This window comes from Polyodon spathula, chromosome 23 (genome assembly GCF_017654505.1).
Source record: "Polyodon spathula isolate WHYD16114869_AA chromosome 23, ASM1765450v1, whole genome shotgun sequence".
Classification (NCBI taxonomy): Eukaryota; Metazoa; Chordata; class Actinopteri; order Acipenseriformes; family Polyodontidae; genus Polyodon; species Polyodon spathula.
The window spans coordinates 14,237,943-14,257,307 of record NC_054556.1 but is presented as its reverse complement, the minus strand read 5'-3'; the positions used below and the strand labels follow the sequence as shown (position 1 = coordinate 14,257,307).

Below are 19,365 nucleotides of genomic sequence, written 5' to 3'. Positions count from 1 at the left end.
GTTGACAAAGTAAACCTTAGCCACTAAGCAAAGCACACAAATCAGTACCAGAGGACATAGCTGGGAATAAGGTGAAGAGACTTAAAGAGAGGAGGAGACACCTCTTCACACGGACAGTGTTGAGGGTATGAAATGGGCTACCTAGTCATGCCGTTAAGGCAGAATCACTGGGATCCTTGAAGACTTGAAATCAATCAATTCTATGACTGATGGACTGACCATCCTCCTCATAATTAATGGATGGATGTATGGACAGACGAATAGAAGGACAGGTGAATCTATATGCCCAGATTCTGATTGTTGGGAATAACAGAAAGCAGAGATTTAGCATGGTACTCCAGTATACTGCTACAGAAAGAGCATGGCAACCCCTCGACTGCAGGCAAGCTTACTCCATACTCCAATGACAAGAACATCATCACGGGGTCACAGGTGCTCTTGCACAAGCCTCCTGTGGATTGCACAGCAACCCGATCGCACGGACAGGGCAGGCGCTGGCTCTGCTTGTTCTCGTCAGCTATTTTTGCAGCCGAGGCCTTCGTTACTGCGGGTCTATTGATAGAGCAGACAGTAACCTGACCCCACACATCAAGGCTGGCACGCTGCTCCCAATGTCAGGGAGAGAAAGTGACACAGTAGAGAATTCAAAAGCATTACACTAACCCAAAACACATCAACAAGGCTGCGTTCAACATTAGTCCACTGTCTACTCAATAATACATACATAAAGTTCAGTATAGATACAATATAGGAACATTGTGGTTCTTATTCCCTGTCTCAGCCTTTCTTTGCCATGCTTCCTGGTTAAACCCCTACTGTGTATCCCCTGTTCCAATTCACTACCGCCCTGCAGCTTCAAAAGGGTTTCAGTACCACCCTGAAGCTTTACAAGGGTTTCAGTACCGCCCTGCAGCTTCACAAGGGTCCAATGGCTGCTTCTTGGTACCCTCACTTCCTGTGCTGAAGGTCACCTCCACTTTCTGCCTTCACACTAGACCATGGGAGTGACACCGATAGAGGAAGTGAAGATGGAAACCATTTTTATTACCCAATCAATCAAATTTCTAAAGTGGAATAAAACAATTGCAAGAGTATAGAAAACAACTAAACAACAATTTACAGGAAAATGGGTGATGTGGCAAATGACCAAGTTCGACTTTGTTCATTTAACAACTTTAAATGACTATCGAAAAGACATCAAGCAAAGGAAAACAATTCATAAATGAGGTCTGAAATAAACAGGGCATTATATGTTTTTTCTTTACTGCAATATGGTGTGAATCATACTTTTGTCTTCCAGCCAATTCAAAGTGAAAGAATACAGTTTACATTTTAAAATAATATTTGAACATGCGAAACATGTTGACCCAGCACTAACAAATCTGCAGTTGAACTTTAAAACAGAACCCCCACTTTGTTGTTGTTGGCTTCCTTCAGTAGCCCCCGTATATGTATATTGCGAAGACCTCCCTACCTGAACGCTGCTGCTGGCTGTTGAGGCTTGCTGGTGCTGGGGAATATGTGGTTTAGATAGTCACTCAACAGCTTCTCATTGACGATTCCTGGAACGAGTGACACAGCAAGGTGAGAGGGGCAGAGGGACACTGCAGGCAGGCAGCCGACTCACAGGACCTTCTTTGCTGACATTGCCCGCAGCGTTTTCCCACTGTCTCATCAGCATATTGTTGAAGCCTATTACTAATCTGACTGCTCTCTTTAAAGACCACAGGTTTACAAACCTGGTTGCTTTTTCAATTACACAAATGCTTGCTTACTACAGAACTTGTCATGGGTTGAATAAGCACTACCATAGAACAAGTATGCCTGTGAATTCACAATCAGATCTATCAACAGCATGCACAGAATAGAGTAGTACAGAACAGCACATGGCAATGAAGAAATTCATGAAAACTGAGGAAGTGGTTTTTAAAACCTAATTGTCATTAGGTAAGCAAATGAGTATTTGTATCAAGGTAAAAAAAATTACATTGGCTGATTTACAGTATGTGGAAACACTTCTTCTGCTCAAGATAAATGATACTGTTCAGATCAAGTGAATTGACTCCACTGTAGAACCAGTGGGAGGTTTACAAACTCAGGAGAAATTTATCAAGATCTACACACAAACAAGCTGACAATGTATTCAAACAATAATGAATATGATGAATATGTGAATGCATGGGTGTACAGGTGCCTCTATATAGTACATCTTCAGATTCTGAATCTTTGTGCTGAAGAATGTCCTAACCAAGTTCCATCACTTGGATAAGCAGTTCTCTAGATCTATGTAAAGATGTTACTGTGACAGGTACACATTGCATCTTTTTCAGTGGACACTACCAGAAGACTGTATAGGTGTACAGCCAGCCCCCCATGTCAGCCAGTCCTAGTGCTCAAGGGAGCTTACCTGCCACTTTGGGCATGTCTGTGTCTGAGGCCAGCCTGTAGCTGCGGTGGGACAGCGTCGTGCCACCCCCCTTGGAGCTCATCCTTCCCACCAGCAAGACCAGGTCACTGGGAGAGAAACACAGCATCAAGAGAATGGAAACACCAGCAACAAGACCAGGTCACTGGGAGAGAAACACAGCACCAAGAGAATGGAAACACCAGCAACAAGACCAGGTCACTGGGAGAGAAACCCAGCATCAAGAGAATGGAAACACCAGCAACAAGACCAGGTCACCGGGTGAGAAACACACCATCAACAGAATGGAAACACCAGCAACAAGACCAGGTCAATGAGAGAGAAACACCATCAACACAATGGAAAATGACAAGTGCCAGACAGTACTTGTAACGACACACTAATGTCACAATACGTATCACCATATGCATTGACGATACATGATGGCATGATTAAGACTACCAAACTGCACTTGTTAACAGAGCAGAATTGGAACCCAGCCTCCAGGATAACAGAATAAGAGGAACTTCCATGAACACTATAGTTCTCTTCAGTAAATTCAGAAATACTGTCAACTGTTTGCCTTGTTTATTACAAAAATACATCTTTTCAAACTAGGTTTGACAATTTCTAGATACACTGTAATAACGAAATCTTAGCTAATAATAACGTAAACGAATCGGCTACTATAAATTTGACATCCAAGCAAATTATAAAATCTTAATTCTACTAATGCTACTGTGGAGCGTTTTAAACAAAACAGCGTTGAGTGTGCTATTTACACACAGTTCATTAAAGTTAGTGAAATGTGAACGTGCTCGTTTCACTATTAAAGAATTATATAAAATGTACATAGAATTGCACGAGAGTGCTCTTATTTAACAGTATTAATTGGAGTTTCATTAAAAAAAACAGAAATATTCTTTTTAAAAACTGACTGAACACGTTTATTTAAAACCTGTGAAACTGACATTTGTACATTTCATGATGGATTTTGTGTGAGCGATTGAGCTTCTTCATAATTACATACACTGGTCTGTCTCGGACTGATCTCCCGGATTGTGTCTCCCTGCCTCTGTCTGTCTCTCTGTCGCTGTTGTCCTGTTTCTGTCAGTGGTTCTGGGTGCTCGGCGACGCTCGGGTCGGTTCTATCGCTGAGATCCAGGCGGGAGCAAGGAAGGGGCGGTTTGTAATCCGGTATCCTCTTTAAATTCTGACAACAACAACCCTACTCTGTACGGCATACCGAATCTACGGAAAGGCGGGGGGACCAATAAGGCTGCTCGTCAGGAAAGAAACATTGTAGAAAGCGCATTTCGAAAGTAAGTCTAGTAAGGTGTCCCGTTACAATTTTTCTGTGAATAAATTCATTTACGACTCATGTTTGATATCTTTTTTTTAAAACTTGTGACATTTTAATATTTCTAATAGTATTATTGTTGCTATTAATTATAATAATAATAACGATCATGATATTGATGGTAACCTCATTTTTTAATTTTATTTTTAATATGACATACCATACAAGCATTTAAGATGCGGTTATGGGTGTCCTTAACTAAACCTCCTCTTGTACGGGCTGGCTTGTCATGAAAGGCGCTATATAAGTCTATTTGTTGTGACCAAATCTGAGAATGAAAATGAGTTACATTTTTGAAATTCAATGTTAGTATGCTGACTGTAGATAGCTGTCAGCTGGTTAGTGGTGTCAGTCTCAGTGTTAGTATGCTGACTGCAGATAGCTCTGACCTGGTTAGTGGTGTCAGTCTGTGTTACTGTGCTGACTGTAGATAGCTCTCACCTGGTTAGTGGTGTCAGTCTCGGCGTTAGTGTGCTGACTGTAGATAGCTCTCACTGGTTAGTGGTGTCAGTCTCAGTGTTAGTATGCTGACTGTAGATAGCTCTCGGCTGGTTAGTGGTGTCAGTCTGTGTTAGTGTGCTGACTGCAGATAGCTCTCGGCTGGTTAGTGGTGTCTCAGTGTTAGTATGCTGACTGTAGATAGCTCTCACCTGGTTAGTGGTGTCAGTCTGTGTTAGTGTGCTGACTGTAGATAGCTCTCGACTGGTTAGTGGTGTCAGTCTCAGTGTTAGTATGCTGACTGTAGATAGCTCTCGGCTGGTTAGTGGTGTCAGTCTGTGTTAGTGTGCTGACTGCAGATAGCTCTCGGCTGGTTAGTGGTGTCTCAGTGTTAGTATGCTGACTGTAGATAGCTCTCACCTGGTTAGTGGTGTCAGTCTGTGTTAGTGTGCTGACTGCAGATAGCTCTCGGCTGGTTAGTGGTGTCTCAGTGTTAGTATGCTGACTGTAGATAGCTCTCACCTGGTTAGTGGTGTCAGTCTGTGTTAGTGTGCTGACTGCAGATAGCTCTCGGCTGGTTAGTGGTGTCTCAGTGTTAGTATGCTGACTGTAGATAGCTCTCACCTGGTTAGTGGTGTCAGTCTGTGTTAGTGTGCTGACTGCAGATAGCTCTCAGCTGGTTAGTGGTGTCAGTCCCATGCAGTGAAGCTCTTGCACAATTCAATACACACTCCGGCCTACAAACAAAACAAAAAAACTGAGCTGATTTATGGTACTCGGAGTGGGACATTTGTTGCCCATTTTACCTCAGAATGGTTATTTAGCAAATATCTTGGTATCCATGAATAAATAATCATCCACGCTTCAAAGATATTCAAATTATTGTAATGAGAAAGCTGTCACACAAGAGCAGTGCCCTACTGGTAGATTTGTTCTTCATTTTATGCCACTAAATGATTTTGCACAATGGACTGCAGTATGACATTCAGTTCAGAAAATGAATAGCAAATATCACATCCAGGTGTTCAGCATTGGTAGTAAATGGGTAACATTTCGGGGCTCATTCAAATGTTTGGCATGTGTTTGTATTCTAGGGTATCAAGATATTTATATAGCAAGGAGTCAGAATGGTGTTCAACAGGAAACACATGCTGCAAACCCCAGTGTTTCTGCATTTACAGGATTCATACATCTGATCCACCATGAGACTAGGCACTCTGGTATTGTTCTTATTAGAGCACTGTTATTAGTTTCAGGACTTGACGGACTGTTTTGACTCAGTTGTGTAGAAACCTGACGATACACCACTGTAGATGCATCTTGTACTGTGTCCTTGACTGTCATGGAAAGAAACAACAACGGAAAACAATGCATTCAATTCTGTGCTCATGGCAGTGAGGTCAATGGAACTGCAGTACTTCACAATGCATTAAATTCTGTGCTCATGGCAGTGAGGTCAATGGAACTGCAGTACTTCACAATGCATTAAATTCTGTGCTCATGGCAGTGAGGCCAATGGAACTGCAGTACTTCACAATAACTGGTGGAGTTGGATTGTGAAAACAAACCCTTACATAAATCCCATCCAACACCTTGTCTGTGCAAATCACAGCAGCTCTGTTAGAAAGATCTGGAGAGGAGATTAACTGCACATGATGTGTGCATTGAATTAATTAATTTCAATGTAATGGACGACTGAACTAAGAGTGATGACCAAAGTTTAAAAAATCTATTCTTATTATTATGAGTAACCTGATCACAGCTCCTCTCTTGTGAAGAGAGCGAGTATTTACTTGACAGGACTCTATATACTCTGTATATTCACACCTCCATGAATAAACACCAACAGTATAAAATGGTCATAAAACATTTATTAAGAACGATTGAGAAGGAAAATGAATAGCTTATTTTATTTTTTTACAAAAACTTGGTCACAAAAAGTTTTTTTTTCCCCGGTGATTGTTTTTTAGCTAGCGCAAACTCGAAAAAAATTTCAGCCGACAACACAACACCCAGTGATCCTGTTAAAGCTAGTGCACATTCAAACAAGGATTTCAGCTGACAAACACAATCCCTTTGATATCCTGGTATATTCATTTTTATAAATTGGAGGCAGTAATATTGTCATCATCGTAATTTTATTTTTTTCTTTCAATCGGAACCAAAACAATCCAGTTTCCAAACTGCGCTGAAAAATGTGAACCACTTCAGTCTTTTATTTTTTATTTTTATTAAATCAACATACAAGATCAAAAAACGCCTTTAATCCCTCTGCAGGTCAGGTATTGAAAAACACCTTTAATCCCTCTGCAGGTCAGGTATTGAAAAACACCTTTAATCCCTCTGTAGATCAGGTATTGAAAAACACCTTTAATCCCTCTGCAGGTCAGGTATTGAAAAACACCTTTAATCCCTCTGCAGGTCAGGTATTGAAAAACACCTTTAATCCCTCTGTAGATCAGGTATTGAAAAGCGCCTTTAATCCCTCTGCAGGTCAGGTATTGAAAAACGCCTTTAATCCCTCTGTAGATCAGGTATTGAAAAATGCCACCCTCTTGGCCACGCTCTCCTCCCCATATTTAAGTATTAGAGCCTGTTTTGTGATGGGATCTCCTGACTGCAGATCCAGGTCGTCGTGCTGTGTCCAGAGGGGTCTCCCATCCAATGTGCGGCCGGTACGCAGGTAGTGCCGCGCAGCCTGGAAATCACCGCTGTTCTTCAGGAAGCTCTGCATCACGCACGCCAGGTCCACTCCAAACTCATCCATCAGAAACTGCACAGCAGCGATGGCGTCTACCACCTCCGCCTCAGAGGGGTCGGACGCCCCCTCCTCACCCTCCTGTGTCTGGGAATCTAAAATGTCCCCGTGCATCATAAACTTGCAAAGCCAAGACAAGGGGCTTTGGGGCTGCACTAACTCAGCTCTCCCAGCCACAGGCACGCTCTCCTGGCCAGCTACAACACTCTGGGTCCCTGCCTCTCTCTCTTCAGCCCCTGGTTCCGTTTCTGGGGCAATCCTCTTTTCCAGGATTTCAGAGGTGTCTGAGTGGTCGGACGTTCCCTCCTGCGTCTCGGAATCTACAATGAATGAGTCCCTGTACTTCACAACCGTGCAAAGCCAAGACAAGGGGCTTTGGGGCACCTCCAACTCATCTACAACACTCTGGGCCCCTGCTTCCTCCTGGACTCTTGCCTCACCAGTCACTTCTAGATCTGTGGTCGTATCATTGAACTGAAAAAATAATAGATAAAATAAGTCAGACAAGTGAGATAACAATACTATATATATATGCAAGAAAGATACGTTCAAGATGTAGATTAGGCAGCTGAGTTGGATTTACTGTGCCAAGTAACTTGACTGGACAAGCACAATTTAATTTAATTACAGAACCGACAAGCACAATTTGAAATGCAGGGCATGAATTTAAGTTCACGAAGGGCAAGGCAATACTGCCTTTGGTGGGCATGAAAATCCAGGGGCACCAAGGCAGTTCTACGGAGCAAAGAGGCAAAACAAAAATCCAACCCAAGACCACCAAGGCGATTTTGTATTCATTCATAAAACAACTAAAAAGACATACAACAAGCCTATAGTGTTCATTATCTAAGCAGAGATTGCTGCATGATCTGAAAATAAAAAGTAAAAGAAGGCTATATGGAAGTGATTATTTTTTTGTCAAAAAAAGAGATAAAAGATGGATACGGGTATCTGCTAAGCAATACAAAATATTTATAATAATAACAACAACAACAACTATTATTATTATTAATATTAATAACAATAAAACACTATCATAATTAATAATAATAACAACAAAGCAAGCTGCATTTGAATTTATTGGGGGCCATAATATTCATTCTGCTGAATGGTTCAAATTAGAAACTCGAGTCAAGAAAAAAGTGGAATGCTGCTTTTGAGCATACAGGCTAACCCCTTTCATGAAAGCACACGTTACTAGTTAAAAAAAAACAGAACTACTGTGTTTTGATTACTAGTGTAAGAATTTGAACAAAGTGAATTATTATTTACTTATTGTGTTCATATTTAGCGTGGGTGTTTCGGAGGAATAACCCAGCAACGATCATTGAAGTGTCCATATAAATTAGCAATTTCTATATGCTGAAGACCCAAAAGGAGTTATAATGCGTACTGCACGTTGCGTTTGAAAGTGTTGCAATTTTAAGCATAGAATCAGATCTCTTTATACCACACATGACCATAGAATATATTTTTGTAATGTGATATATGATAGGCAATTTTAACTAAGCTGTAAATTAAAATGTATACGCTATATAGTGGAAGGATATTCACAAATCCATATACAGAACGCTTTACTTCATTTAATGTGGCCCTATGGAACATTTTGATTTATATACACTGTGGTAATTTGCTCTATTCATTAAAATTAAAATGGCACTTTTTTAATGTACAGTTTAAATAAATAGCTACTGGACCAAATTCTCACACTTAAACATTTGTGAGGGGACTGGGAGGGGGTGAGAACTGTCGGTGAAATAGTGGTTATTATTATTAAATATGTTAGTATTGGGGGACGAATTGTTGTACACCCGTTTCCTACCTGAACATTACATCAATTCTGGAACACTTAGCTGCCTCTTTAGCCAGCTCTTCTTCTATCTTTCTTTTAATTCGCTGCAAGTTTGGCAATGCTCACGGTCGGGAAAAATCACACAACTGCAGTGACACTGCCAGACAACAACTCTGTGACTGAAATCCCTGGAACTTAATCGTGGTCAAATTTAGCTCAGTTTTACAACTTAAATAGCGCCCCTCCCTCTGTTAGCCCTTTATTAACAAATGATACGTCGTTGTCATGGCTTAGCGCTGGGAGGTGTATAGTACAAAGAATGGCAACAATAACACATCATAATAATGAGTCATTTCCTTGCGTGACAAAATTAGCCGAGACAAAACTGAACTGTGACAGAACGGGCCAGCTGACGTTGAGCAAGTTTGTGATAGGGTTGCAGATCAGATGTGCTGGTGACATTCACCAGTGGCAATGACGGCAGGCACGGAGGCAACTTTTGACGCAAGTTTTTAAAATTTGGAGCGGCACTGCGGCAAAATGGGTTGAGCAGCACGGCAATTGCCATCGGTTATTTGCATCTTGGAAATGGTTTATTTATGTGTTCGAAACTGCACTGAAAGGAACATTTTGTCACTCCCAAGTCAGCACAGGGCTGGTAGAAGTGAGCTGAGCCTAATAATACAATTGGACATTTCAAACTGGGGGAAAAAAAACAGGGTCAAATCAATTGGCGACTACTAAAAATAGATCAAAGAATCATGATGAAACGTGACACACTCTCAAAATGAAAACATTACAAAGTTAGTATTGGGTATGACCTCCTTGAGCATTAACACAATCCTGGCAGCATTGACTCATAGACCTGATCAGCCTCTGGATAGACTGTGGGATGGTTGCACTTATTTCCTGTGGATGGCACTCACGATTTGCTTCCATAGATGTTCTATTGGACTCAGGTGTGGAGAAAAAGTTGGCCATGGCAAGACCTCAACATTGTTTTCTTGAAGTCGTGCATCTGTAATCCTAGCACTTTATGGTCTTGCATGGTCCTGCTGGAAAATCAACACTTCCGGATTGGCTTGCGGGAATGGAAAAACTGTTGCCTCAGGGACATTGTCAATGTATCGCTGAGCAGTAAGGTTGCCCTCAATCTTCACCAAAGGTGTTCTTGTGTTAAAGGAGATTCCTCCCCACATCGTCACACTTCCACCGCCCCACCGGTTGCCTTGAACAATGCAACAGTCAGCATAACACTCACCATGACGTCTCCACACATGTTGTCTTCCGTCAGGTCTGTGAAGGGCAAAACAGCATTCATCTGTGAATAAAACACTCCACCGCTCTCTCTGCCGCCACCTCAGGTGTTCTCTGGCCCACAGAAGACGGTGATTTCATCTTTCCGTTGTCAACATGTTACCCCTGAATGGCCTCCAAGCATGCAAATCATTTTCTTGCAGATGGCGGTGATGTCATTCTGCTTTTGTGCGGGTTATTTCTTCCAGGAATTTCTCGTGCTGTAGCCACTGCAGTCTGAAAACGATTAAGCAGATGGATCAGTCGGATATGACAGTCCTGGGCCGGTGTACTGACCCTCTGCCTTCCCTCACAGAACTGGTTTCCTGGTTTCTCTGGACTAGTCTGCTGTTGAAGCAGAACATCTCATTCTCTGGGCAACTTCTCTCACAGACAGGCCGCCTTCAATAATGCTGATAGCATCCAGGTGATCTTCATTACTCAAACGGGGCATGGTCGTATCTTTCATTGTTCTTGCATTAATTAAAATCATGTCTTTTTGAATGGCTTGATTCTTAATCATCTCATTTTGGCAATTTTAACTCAACTCAAATACCAAACACTGAACACCTGGAGTTTGTATTAAATTACATGACTTGAACTCAGTATTTTGTTATCCCAAGGAACAATACTACTCAAACAATCAAGAAGCCTATCTGCTCACTATTTAAAATGTAAATAACATTATGTATGTGTCCAATGAGTTACTGATGAACAACTTAGACTGTTGCGTTTTCATTGTGCATCAGTATATAAGGGATGGGAATTTTACGTTTTTTAAACGTTTAAATGCATAAACTCTGAAGAAGTGGTTAAACGTTAAATAACTTGCTAGACATATACCCGGTCATGTGACAAATTTCACCAAACGCAGATTTTTTAATCTATTAACTTTTGCAATTTAACATCACATACAGCAGTCGGTTGTTTATCTGACTGCCGTGGTGCAACAGTAAGGGCGCATATTATAAAAAGGAAGGGGTTTGTCAATTGCCTCCAAGTAGCTTTTCTAATTGGTGCAACAGAAAGATTGACACTGGGGTGGGTTTTATTCTCTGTTGATCTGGCACTTCATTGGTGCACTCTGTGTTCATGCGTGGTATGGTATTCCCTCCACAGAAGTTTGTTATATATGCGAGCAAAATAACAATTTCACGAGTGCAATATTTACTTATATTAAACTATAAATCCATACTGCAATAGACTAGAGACATGAAACCGAGTATGATAGTAGATGGTAATGTGAAGTACTGTCGATTTCAAAATCGCGTGTTTTGGTCACATGGTTTGGCGACAATATTGATAATTAAAAAACGACTTATGACACATAACAGAACAGTGTTATTCAAAGATCTTCTTGTCTGAAACCGCAACGTTGATCCGCACCAAAACTGTCACGTTTGCTCATGACAAGGTCCTTTCTAAGTTTTGTAAAATCTGCGCTTTTTTGTTAAAAAACACGGATGCAGCGAAAAAACAATTTCCCGATGCACGTGAATTTGCAGAAAATATTCAAAGATCTTCTTGTCTGAAACCACAATGTTGATCAGCACCAAAACTGTCACGTTTTCTCAGGGAAAGGTCCTTTCTAAATTTAGTAAAATCCCTGCTTTTTCATTAAAAAACATGGATGCAGCGAAGAATTAATGTTGAATTTTATCTCCTATGGTGTGCCGAAGGGGTCATAGTTATAATGGAACACGTATAGGAAGACATATGTGCTCTATGAAAAATGTCATCACCGGCGACCTTTGACCTCTCCAAAAGGTCACGCTAAAAACTGGCTCCTTGCGCCTCAGGGATCACAGATAGCGTCATGGTTCATATGGAACACATATAGGAAGTCATACATGCTCTATAAAAAATGTCATTATCCATGGCCTTTGACATTTGCTAAGGTTCAAAACCCACAAATTGGCCTATAGCTATTCAGCTGTATCTAACACAGATGAGTGCATTTAAACTTCAGCGTATGATTATGCTCTTTACACGACACAACTTAAGTAGTCCATTAACTAATAATAGGAAACATAAGCGAGCTGTATTAGTGATTATTTGTGATGACTGAACCATGTTTTCTTGGAAGCCTTTATAGTTGCTAGCAACTCTAGTTAAACTTAGGCTAGGTATTTGTTATCTTAGTATGTTTTTATTCTCTGTTAATTCAATTATATTAATTGAAAAAGGCAAGAGACAATGAGATTGTTATTATGTTTTATTATTTTGGTTTAATATAATATAGAAGGCTAATGATCCTACTGAAGTAGGCTACAGTATTTTCTATTTTCATTAACAAGTTGTCGTTCACTGTTGAAATTAATGCTCAGCTTTCATATTTTGTTGTGTACTACTCATTTAATCAAACCAAGTAGTGTAAGAAGTTGCTTGTATTGTTCATGACGTTTTTCAAATGAAGTAAGCTTATTTGTGTATAAAAAATGACAATAGAGTTGCAGCCTGCAGTGTCGTCTTACTTAAAGGCACTCAAGCTGAAATCGTAAAGTAATTTAAACTAGGCTACAAATGCGGCAGCGGACTGTCTAATAATAATAACTTTTAAATGTTACAGATAGTATTTGAAAAATGTCAGTAAACACTTCAGAAAAATAGAAGTAGAAAATAGAGGTCTGTGATCAAGAACTATGTCTGTTAAATCATAATATTTACTTTTGCTGTCCGACCCGCTTTACTGTTATAAGCTTTAGTTTTTTTGTAATCGTTTTATTTTTTTAAAATTTTTTCACAACACTGTTTTGCGCTGTGGTTTAGTTCCATATTTCTCGATTACTGTGAAATCTTTTGGTAGACTTTATTGTTTCGGACAGTACGAGTTAACCTCGCCCCCAGCCTTGCTCAGCACCGAGCTAGTACCAGATATCTTGCAAGGCCAGAGTTTCACAGTCCTGGCTTGGCTAGGCTCGACAAAATGACAAGTGTGAAATTAGCTGTACTGTGAGGGCTCGGCTTGGCTCCAGTGTGCAAGTGTGAAAAGGCTATTACATGCAGGACAGCCACTATAAGAACGTTACCTTTATTAAAAATGTACACGGATAAATCTACCGATTAATCTACTGGCTAATCTACTAATGCCCATAAACTAACTGATCAAAAATTTGAATTGAGTGACAGCTCTAATTTCAATATATACTTTGGTGTGTATGTGTTTTTTTGTTTGTTTTTTACTTTGTAGTTAAGTCTTCGCAATGTTAAAATGTGGCGGTGTGTCCCGCCCCTATATGTGCATGTAATATTATTAGGATTTATTATGTATTACATTTTGCAGGACGGGTGAAAACTCATCTGCCATTATTTGTTATTGTTTTATGCACTTCTCTGGAAAATACGTGATTGTTGGCTAATTCAATAATTACGTCACGGAGATTAAGCCCATGCAAAATGTTGCCACTGGATTAATAAGAAAATTGATAGCCAGTTACCACCACTGTAAGAACCTGCAGAGTCACGGCTGATGTGTTCAGGGCAGAATGAGAGAAGTGAGTCATGAGACAAGAGAGTCAATCTTAAAATAATAATTACTACGCCAGCTAGTTTAGACTAGCATGATACTTGTTTGATCCGTGTCTGGTTGTTTTGTTTTTCTGTTTTGGCCCACATTCTGTTTTGTTTTGTATCCGTGTTTGTGGTTTTGTTCAACCTTTTTACTTCCTGTAGTGTTATTTCTTCCGGGTCTGACGTCACCACACAAGCCATCGTGTGACACTTGGTGTCCAGAAGTGGGAAACAGCACATCCACGGACGCAGGACATCCGCACCAGTCCTGAGTGACCAGAGGAGATCCACACCAGTCCCCACTGATAGAGGGAGACTTCCTGCTGCTTCCACCTCCATCACCAGGGGGAGACTTCCTGCTGTTCTTGCCTCCACTGCCTGATTGAGACTACCTGCTGCTCCCACCTCCATTGCAAGATGGAGACTACCTGCAGCTCTTGCCTCCAGCTCCAGAGGGAGATAACCTTTTGCTCCCGCTTCCACCAACAGAGGAGCTGAAGTTAGCCTCCGAAGGTGTGCTCCTGCCACTTCCTCCCAAGGATCAACTCCTGCCCTATCCCGCATTGCCTGGGATTTCCTGTCCCACATTGCCTGGGGTTGCCTGCCCTACCATGCATAGTTGCTAGCTTGCTAAACAAATCTATTGTGATCAGCTGTGGGACACACAACGATGGGATAGACCGTGCTGATCACAGGGAGGAGTCTGGCAGTACAAAGGGGACGCAGCTACGTGAGTACAGCCCCTTACTATGAAACTAACGTGCCGGAGCTCTGTGCTTGTTGTTTTTGTTATTGTAGACGAGTAGGACCTGGGGAGCAGCCGCCACATCGTGGAGCACCATTAACACAGCACAGCACCACAACAGCAACCACCCTGCTGCCAAGGAGCCAGCACAAACATCCTGGAGCACCATTAACACAGCACAGCACCCACCCTGACACCACGGAGCCAGCACAAACATCCTGGACTACCATTAACACAGCACAGCACCACAACAGCAACCACCCTGACACCACGGAGCCAGCACAAACATCCTGGAGCACCATTAACACAGCACAGCACCCACCCTGACACCACGGAGCCAGCACAAACATCCTGGAGCACCATTAACACAGCACAGCACCCACCCTGACACCACGGAGCCAGCACAAACATCCTGGAGCACCATTAACACAGCACAGCACCCACCCTGACACCACGGAGCCAGCACAAACATCCTGGAGCACCATTAACACAGCACAGCACCCACCCTGACACCACGGAGCCAGCACAAACATCCTGGAGCACCATTAACACAGCACAGCAACCACCCTGACACCACGGGGCCAGCACAAACATCCTGGATCACCATTAACACAGCACAGCACAATAACAGCAACTACGCTGACACCACGGAGCCAGCACAAACATCCTGGAGCACCATTCACACAGCACAGCACCCACCCTGACACCACGGAGCCAGCACAAACATCCTGGAGCACCATTAACACAGCACAGCACCCACCCTGACACCACGGGGCCAGCACAAACATCCTGGAGCACCATTAACACAGCACAGCACCCACCCTGACACCACAGAGCCAGCACAAACATCCTGGAGCACCATTAACACAGCACAGCACCCACCCTGACACCACGAAGCCAGCACAAACATCCTGGAGCACCATTAACACAGCACAGCAACCACCCTGACACCACGGGGCCAGCACAAACATCCTGGATCACCATTAACACAGTACAGCACCATAACAGCACCCACCCTGACACCACGGAGCCAGCACAAACATCCTGGAGCACCACTAACACAGCACAGCACCCACCCTGACACCACGGAGCCAGCACAAACATCCTGGAGCACCATTAACACAGCACAGCACCATAACAGCAACCACCCTGACACCACGGAGCCAGCACAAACATCCTGGAGCACCATTAACACAGCACAGCACCCACCCTGACACCACGGAGCCAGCACAAACATCCTGGAGCACCATTAACACAGCACAGCACCCACCCTGACACCACGGAGCCAGCACAAACATCCTGGAGTACCATTACCACAGCACAGCATCCACCCTGACACCACGGAGCCAGCACAAACATCCTGGAGCACCATTAACACAGCACAGCACCCACCCTGACACCATGGAGCCAGCACAAACATCCTGGAGCACCATTAACACAGCACAGCACCACAATAGCAACCACCCTGACACCACGGAGCCAGCACAAACATCCTGCAGTACCATTAACACAGCACAGCACCCACCCTGACACCACGGAGCCAGCACAAACATCCTAGAGCACCACTAACTCAGCACAGCACCCACCCTGACACCACGGAGCCAGCACAAACATCCTGTAGTACCATTAACACTGTTGTGTCAATGTGAGGGGTGTAAATATGAGAAATTATGAAAAATTAAAAAAAAAAATCACTCCAGTGGGCCCATCAAAACATTCTAAAACTCACTACTCAAAGGGTTAAAGTAATTTTTTTTTTTTTTTTGCGCAAGGTAAAAAAGTGTGCTGTATAATAACTCACCACTTTTAAATAAACCATCAGGAAATGATTATAGTCTTTTCAGTCTTTTCAACTTTGCGTTCAGCAAAGTAAGTTAGGATAAAGAATAAACAATGAAAAGGATCCAGGCAAACCTGGTGCCAGTGACAATGCTGCCACTGCACTCATCATGAAGCAAAAATGGTTATTACTCACCAATTGACTGATTGTGTTCACTGTTAAAATCCTAGTTATATTCTACTTTTGTGTGTGCGTTTTGTGCGATGTGGAGGGGGCAAGTAGATTTGTGTAGCATTTTGTCCCTTGGACAAGAAGTTTTCAAAAATTCCACACCCCTGCTCCTGTGTAGGGCTTACCTCAAATTCTCGGACTGCTAATTCCAGAATCTCCAATTTCCGGCGCTTTGCACTGCTGCTCTGTGTGAGCTGGGCGGACTCCGTAGTTACCTCTTGTCCTTGACGAACCTCCACTTCTGTGTCTCTCACCTCTTTCTCCAGGATTTCTTCCTCTTTCTCTTCTCCGTTTGTCAGCTCCTTCATTTCCTCTTCCTCCACAACCTGGTTTTCAAGTGAAGCACAGGTGGGTCCACTCACTTGGGAAATATTGAACATATCGTAAAAAGATTTCTCTCTTACACAAGAGTCAGAAACAAAACATTGCATCCTCAGAAAACCCCAGTGACAAAACACAAAGTTATTTTATATCTCAGGAAATAGTAAAATACCCCAGAACTGCACAAATTCGAACCACCTCAGAATACAGAAAGAGATTGCCTTTTTTCCCATGTAATGGTGTTTGTGTTGACACCCAGTGTTCCAAAACAAACAGACATTTTGCTGTCTGAATGTGCCGTTACAAATTAATTGAATACTATTTCTTTCGGTGACAACATTAACATACAAGTTTTAGTTGCTAAATATAATGTCTTCAATGCAGTGATACTTAATGTGATTGTGAACTGGAGTTCTTCAGTTATTACCACCTTAGTGTTACAACTTCTAATCAAAATCAACATTATTGCATGCATACTACACAGGGGAAAAGACACTTAATTAATAGAGGTCAATATTTATTTTATGGGCACCACCGTCTATTGTGGTTACAAATATCAACATTGGTAGAGTAGCAATCTTTTAAAATATGTATATACAGCACTCCCGTGATATTTCAGGAATTGGATATTTCATTAATTTGGTTAATTCACGGTCAGGCAATGCTATGTTTTACTGTTAGTCAGTTAGTAATATAAAGAGGGAGCACTGTGTATTATTTTCTAAACAGCACGGAGCACTACAGCACTTGTGTGTTTGAGAGCTCTCACCTTGCTGGTCTGATGCAGTGTCCATGGCCTCGGTTTCCTCGAGTTTGCTTTTCCTCTTGGTGGAACGTGTTGCCGCACTGCTGGGAGAGGCTGTGAGGTCCTCAACCTGGAACGCCTCCATCCGGCCGGCCAGGTGCTTTCTATAGCGGTCCTTCATGGACTGCCAGGTATGGCAGGTCACGGCAGCGCGCTCCATCTCTTGCCAGATCTTGTTGCCCTTGACTAGGCTCTCCTTGCTGCTGTGCTCCTTGAGGTATCGCAGGATTGCATCATCCTCCTCTCTGCTGTACCCAACGCGCCCCGTCCAGCAGACGCCACTGCTTGTAGAATCAGCTCGCTCTTGCTGGGTCGACCCCAGTCTGTACCCCTCCAGGTCCAGCCTCTCGTTTTTCTCCACACAGTCGAGGATGTACTGCACGGAGATGTATCCCGGAGCAGCGACCCCACTCTGCTCCTTCGGGTCGGCCAGGGATATTGCACCCGGCTCCTGTATGCGGCACATCACCCCGCCACCCAGCCTGATTACAGGCAAGAAGCGCCTCTTGGCACTGCCGGGTCTGATGAAGAAACGCAAGGGGCAACCTGTATCATCAACGAAGAGGGTCATGGTGTGAGGGATAGGGCACTGCTGCTTCTCCCTGGACGAATCGCACTCGGTGGACTGCATCCTCCTACCTGTCAGACAGCAAAGACACAGAAATCAGGCATTGTCATCAAGGTGGTTTTACTGGCAGTCCTATGTATCTCTTAACCCAAAGCTGCCCAACCTTTTTGGCAAAAAGAGCCATACTCTGGATTTCTTATAGCTATACGACTCTAACCTTTTTGGCAAAAAGAGCCTCTAGCTATACGACTCTAGCCCTTGTGTTCTGCTCTTTGAATATTGCACCCGGCTCCTGTATGCGGCACATCACCCCGCCACCCAGCCTGATTACAGGCAAGAAGCGCCTCTTGGCACTGCCGGGTCTGATGAAGAAACGCAAGGGGCAACCTGTATCATCAACGAAGAGGGTTTTTTTTTGGTTTTTTTTTTTTTTTTTTGTTTTGGGCCCTTTCTGTGTTGGTAAAGTTTACTGTTTAAAACACAACCATTTCAAATGTCGCTGCAATTCTCTGTCTCTTGCATATATCAGAAAGACTATTTTTTACCAGTTCGCAATTTTAGAACGCACAAGAAAAAATTTAAAAATCCTTTAAAAGAGCCATACTGACGATTTCTAGGAGCTATCCGGTTTGGCAGGCCTAGAAACAGTTTCCCCAAAGAACACATAATCTAGGTCTGGCAGGCCAGTGACAGTTTTTTTGTCGTATTAGGCTCTTCTAATAGAGTCAACTACAAAATCTACTGCAGCAAAAGAAGATTATCTAAGTTTGATTTCATGAAACGAAACTAACAGGGACAAACTTCGTGTACTGCATTCTGTCACCCAAGTGGAAGCACATTAGGGGTTGTAGATTTTTTTATTTTACTTTAAATTGCATGTTGGTTACAATTTAAACAGAAAGCATGAACACTATCATGTTAGTCTGCCCTTAACGTGAATGATTAAAATGCCATGGAATCCCAGATATGTATTCTGTAAGACAATACATGGCTGACTCTCTCCGTTGGAAGTCTGTTCAGTCACCATTGTCACAGCAGACCTCGTCAGACTGGTAGATAAGATAGCGGGCAGATGGGCGCTAGGATGTCATGTGCTAACTGTACAAGAACTATTTACAGATGGTGTTTCAGGAACATCTCCAATATGGTTCAGGGTTCGATTTCAATTAGGCTTGTCCATTCTACTCACTTTTTTCTCAGATGTCACATGTATCTCAGTTCACATTAAATGGATTACTATTGTACCAGTCTGACAGGACGGATCCTGCTATACAGTTAATGTACTCTCACATAGAGGACAGTAACCAGTATCTGATAGGTCAGAGAGTCAGGAGAGAGAGGCGGCGACGAGGAGATT

General features: G+C 42.7%; 2 protein-coding genes across 3 annotated transcripts in view; both read right to left on the bottom strand.

The window, feature by feature from the left end:
• LOC121297967 (E3 ubiquitin-protein ligase RNF123) overlaps positions 1-3,655 on the bottom strand; it is a 159,067-nt gene extending 155,412 nt beyond the window's left edge. The window contains exons 1-3 of one of the 2 annotated variants that reach the window (XM_041224620.1): positions 3,435-3,655; positions 2,408-2,514; positions 1,475-1,562 (exon numbers count right to left, since the gene is read on the bottom strand). In XM_041224620.1, coding sequence (XP_041080554.1) covers positions 1,475-1,562; positions 2,408-2,489 — 170 coding nt within the window. In that variant the 5' untranslated portion in view covers positions 2,490-2,514; positions 3,435-3,655. The remainder of the gene's footprint in view (positions 1-1,474; positions 1,563-2,407; positions 2,515-3,434) is intronic. The other variant, XM_041224621.1, reaches the window with a different exon arrangement.
• A 2,999-nt stretch (positions 3,656-6,654) lies between these two features.
• Positions 6,655-18,176, bottom strand: LOC121298416 (telomeric repeat binding factor 2, interacting protein). Its single transcript, XM_041225541.1, has 4 exons — positions 17,405-18,176; positions 16,325-16,675; positions 10,014-10,048; positions 6,655-7,434 (listed from the first exon to the last, which is right to left on the bottom strand). The coding sequence occupies exons 1-4, from the start codon at positions 18,069-18,071 to the stop codon at positions 6,733-6,735; spliced, it is 1,755 nt and encodes a 584-aa protein (XP_041081475.1). The 5' UTR covers positions 18,072-18,176; the 3' UTR covers positions 6,655-6,732.
• Between the last annotated feature and the right edge of the window lie 1,189 nt (positions 18,177-19,365).